This window comes from Stegastes partitus, unplaced genomic scaffold (genome assembly GCF_000690725.1).
Source record: "Stegastes partitus isolate 25-593 unplaced genomic scaffold, Stegastes_partitus-1.0.2 Scaffold232, whole genome shotgun sequence".
NCBI lineage: Eukaryota > Metazoa > Chordata > Actinopteri > Pomacentridae > Stegastes > Stegastes partitus.
The window spans coordinates 331,523-335,443 of record NW_007577963.1 but is presented as its reverse complement, the minus strand read 5'-3'; the positions used below and the strand labels follow the sequence as shown (position 1 = coordinate 335,443).

Below are 3,921 nucleotides of genomic sequence, written 5' to 3'. Positions count from 1 at the left end.
TATGATAGCGTAGCACTCAGAGAGGGCACCTACCTGCAGGTGTTCTTACCTTTGATAGTAAATGTACTAATGTGTCTTCAGAAGGCAGAACCTTTGCTTTCAAACGCATATTTCTGGAGAACTTCTGTATTTGCTTGAGTACGTAGTCTCAATGACAATCACCTGTTTTTGCACCTGGTCTACTGTCTGCAGAGCTTTAGTATCTGCAGATCCGTCTAGTTATTCAATGTTCTTTCTCTATCAGGCGACTCGTTCGGGGGGTGTGGTGGTGCTGGTGGGTCTGGGCTCTGCCATGGCCACGATTCCTCTGGTCAACGCTGCCGTCAGAGAAGTGGACATCAGAGGCGTCTTTCGCTACTGCAACACGTAAGGAAATATCCAATAAGGGTCTTTTTGTTTTTTGTCCAGTAAGCAAATGCTCAAAGCAAAGCTGGTCACTGATTGAAGATCAGTTTTTAGGCGTCACACCTGTTGAGTAAAACGTTTATCTCTCCGTATTGCAGCTGGCCGATGGCCATCGCCATGCTGGCGTCAGGCAAAGTGAACGTCAAGCCTCTGGTGACCCATCGTTTCCCTCTGGAGCAGGCCTTAGCAGCTTTCGAAACCACACGTCAAGGTGTTGGGATCAAGGTCATGTTAAAGTGTGACCAGAGTGACCTGAACCCCTGAACCGACGCAAACAGAGCAGCTGAGAGCGACTCAGCGCGACAGGCGAAGCTGGACGTTGACCGTGTGAGAGATAACAGAGCGAGTTCAAAGAGACGCAGTAATCACAGCGCTGGCTGCAGATCAGACGTGTAATCGGCATCAAATGGTACGAGCAGCTATTTATGATTGTCAACACTGTTCGTTAACAAACTTCTACCATGTTGTATGTAATCAGCAGTTTTCTTGAATTTATAATTTATGCTAATTTTAAAGGCTGTAACAGAGTAAAGAAAATCTTGTAAATTAAAAAAAGTCTGTTGCATTTCTTCACCATATTAATTTTTGTTGCAGAAGCTGCACCACCACACTGTAAGCACTGGGGGGCACCAGAGTTTCAAAATGAAATTATTAGCGGTCAATTGTACCAGCGTGTACATCAGTCATAGTTGTGGTGAATCAATTTATAGTTGGTATAAAAGCGGTCAGTGTCCTTATTAGTGGAGGAAACTGTAAATGATTCTAGACACGGTCCAAACGGCGCTGACATTCACCAAGAGTCTCTGGAGACGAACCAACACCTTCAGCTTTGGTTGGTAAGTTTAATTTAAGACTGAGTCATAATTTGGACTTGACTGATTTGATGAGGAACTGCACAGTGGCTCGGTGGTCAGCACCATCACCTAACAGCTAGAAGGTCGCCGGTTGGCGTCCCGGTGAGGACATCCGGGATCTTCCTGCGTGGAGTCTCCATGTTCTCCCCGTGCAGCGTGGGTTCTCTCCGGGTTCTCCGGCTTCCTCCCACAGTCCAGAAACATGCTGAGGTTAATTGGTGATTGTAAATTGTCCGTAGGTGTGAATGTGAGTGTGCTTGGTTGTCTGTCTCTAAGTGTAGCCCTGTGATAGACTGGTTACCTGTCCAGGTGAACCTGCCTTCACCCTGAGTCAGCTGGGATAGAGTCCAGCCCCCCATGACCCTGGTGAGGATTAAGGTGGAGAGATGATCGATGGAGGATTTGGTCGAGTCCAGCTTTCTGTTTTTCTTTACTCAGTTTTTCTGCCTTCGATGGAAGACGGGCTAATAACTAATAAAAGCCTCATATGTCACACAAACCTTTTTTTAAATATTCAGAATGCCGGTTGATCCGCTCCAAGAAAACTCCAGCCAGGTTTAGCTCAGATTTTATTATCTTGCCACAGTGACATGATTCTACTTTACGAGGCATGCACACAGATAATGTTCATACGGTTAAAATGTACTACAATGCGTTGTAAAAGCGTTACTCCGTGGTAAGGCTTTTCTCAGTCACAGTGTGTGATTCACAGTTCGCTCTCGCTCCCTCTCCAGACTGAAGGCCAACATACAGTCAGGAAGATGTTTGCAGTGACTAAACCTGTGTTTTGTTTTTGTTTTTTGTTTTTTTTAACATGAGCACAATACTAGACGAGTTTCTCTTTATGTACAGACATTCTAATACTGCTTATGGCAATGAGACAGCTCACACGACACAGTTACATTCACTTTCCACTCATAGTATGCATGAGTTTCAGTCAGAACACTAAAGATGAACACACAGCAGAGTAGCACACGAAAGAAAATTCCGTTTTCATACATGTGGCTTGATATCAAAAGCATAATTAATGCATGTTAAGAGTTGCTCGTTATTTAAACGTGTGAGTGTTTGTACATGAGACTTAGAAAAGACTGATCTCGCCATTCACAGGTTGAACTCGTGTATTGCCTTAAAATGCCGTAAATCAAAAGTATTATGGCGTTTCTCCCGTTTTAAACCCCTGCTCCGAGCATCGGTTCGACTCACGCGTACATCATATCCACTTAGCATATTTAAGCCCCACATTTCAAACACGTAACTCATTCCCCCTTGTCGCTGGCGGCTTCGATGACGTTTCATTGTGTCTGTGCCATCGTCGCCGTCTGCATCCAGATTCAACAGCAAGATTCAAGGAAGTATTTACAGTGCAGCTGCTGCGGCCCGTCCCTCCCCACCACCGCCTTCAGTCGCAATATTAGCAAAATATGTATTTACAGGAGAAAATAACTTAACAGAGAGGGACATGGAACTATACAGGAAGTATAGCAGAGGGAGCATATTGCATTACATGAATATAAAAAAATAAACTGTGACGCATTCGCCCGATAAGTCCGTCCACACCGAAGTGACAGGAAAGCACAGACAGGACAAATAAATAGCAAACACACACACACACACACACACACACACTCTGCCTCTGCAGCTGGTCAGATGGATTAAGCATCTCGTGTCAATAGGATGGCTGTCGCATGTTAAGCACAGACAAGGGAGAGACGATGAAGAATTGAAGTCATCAGCCCAAAGAAAAGAAAAAAGAAATGAATCGACAGGAAGAGTCAATCCTCCTCCTCCTCCTCCTCCTCCTCCTCCTCAGGTCGCTGCAGTCAGCTCGGCTCGCGGTGTAGCTCGACCAATCACAGCGGACAGGCCGTCCCGTGGAGCGGTCCCCGGCCCTCCTTTATATGTACATGGGTGTCTCCTGCCCCGTTAGAAGCCTGAACATGGCTGCCGGCATGGTCTTCATGTGAATCTGGCGGCAGGAGAAACAACGGCACAGGTTTCAGTGGACAAACAGCTGAAGACTGTTGATGTGGGTCTGTGTTTTCTTAAAGGGTTAACATTCTGAATTCAATGAGATTTTTTGGTTTTTATGGTCAGAACTGGTACAAACTTAAGAAATCAAGTTGGTGAAAGTGGAGAAATCAGTTAATATATATTAATATTAAAGCATTTAGGGAACGTAAACAGGAGGAACAGGCTGAGTGGGAGTGTTTCTGTTTTTTTGTCCCTTCACAAAAAATGAATGATGCATAAAAATCATTGATACTGCTAATTATTGACATGCATTTAGTTGCAATGATGGTTAAAAAATTAATCAGGTAGAATGAATTATTTGGTTAAAAAAAGTGATTTTATGTTTTTCTCCTTTTATAAATCATGAGTGTGATGGGATCTAACAGGCATTTAAAGGGTTAACATTATTAATTTAAATGAGGTTTTGGTTTCATGGTCAGAACTGATGCACATTTAAGAAATCAAGTTGGTGAAAGTGGAGAAATCAGTTACTATTGATTTTGAAGCATTTTGTGAACGTAAACAGGAGGCGGCCTGAGTGGGAGTTTTCTCTACTTTGCTCTCTGATCCAAAACACTGATGCATCACAATCAGTGTTGCTGTTCATCAGTTACGTATCTCAGACTCTTCTTTTAATATAACAAGAAAA

At 43.7% G+C, this 3,921-nt stretch overlaps 2 protein-coding genes across 2 annotated transcripts in view; one reads left to right on the top strand and one right to left on the bottom strand.

The window, feature by feature from the left end:
* sord (sorbitol dehydrogenase) overlaps window positions 1-970 on the top strand; it is a 4,490-nt gene extending 3,520 nt beyond the window's left edge. Inside the window, exons 8-9 of the mRNA XM_008281367.1 lie at window positions 245-366; window positions 504-970. Coding sequence (XP_008279589.1) covers window positions 245-366; window positions 504-669 — 288 coding nt within the window. The 3' untranslated portion in view covers window positions 670-970. The remainder of the gene's footprint in view (window positions 1-244; window positions 367-503) is intronic.
* A 2,186-nt stretch (window positions 971-3,156) lies between these two features.
* Window positions 3,157-3,921, bottom strand: part of apba2b (amyloid beta (A4) precursor protein-binding, family A, member 2b) — a 70,168-nt gene continuing 69,403 nt past the window's right edge. The window contains exon 14 of the mRNA XM_008281366.1: window positions 3,157-3,228. Within this exon, the coding sequence (XP_008279588.1) occupies window positions 3,157-3,228 (72 nt within the window). The remainder of the gene's footprint in view (window positions 3,229-3,921) is intronic.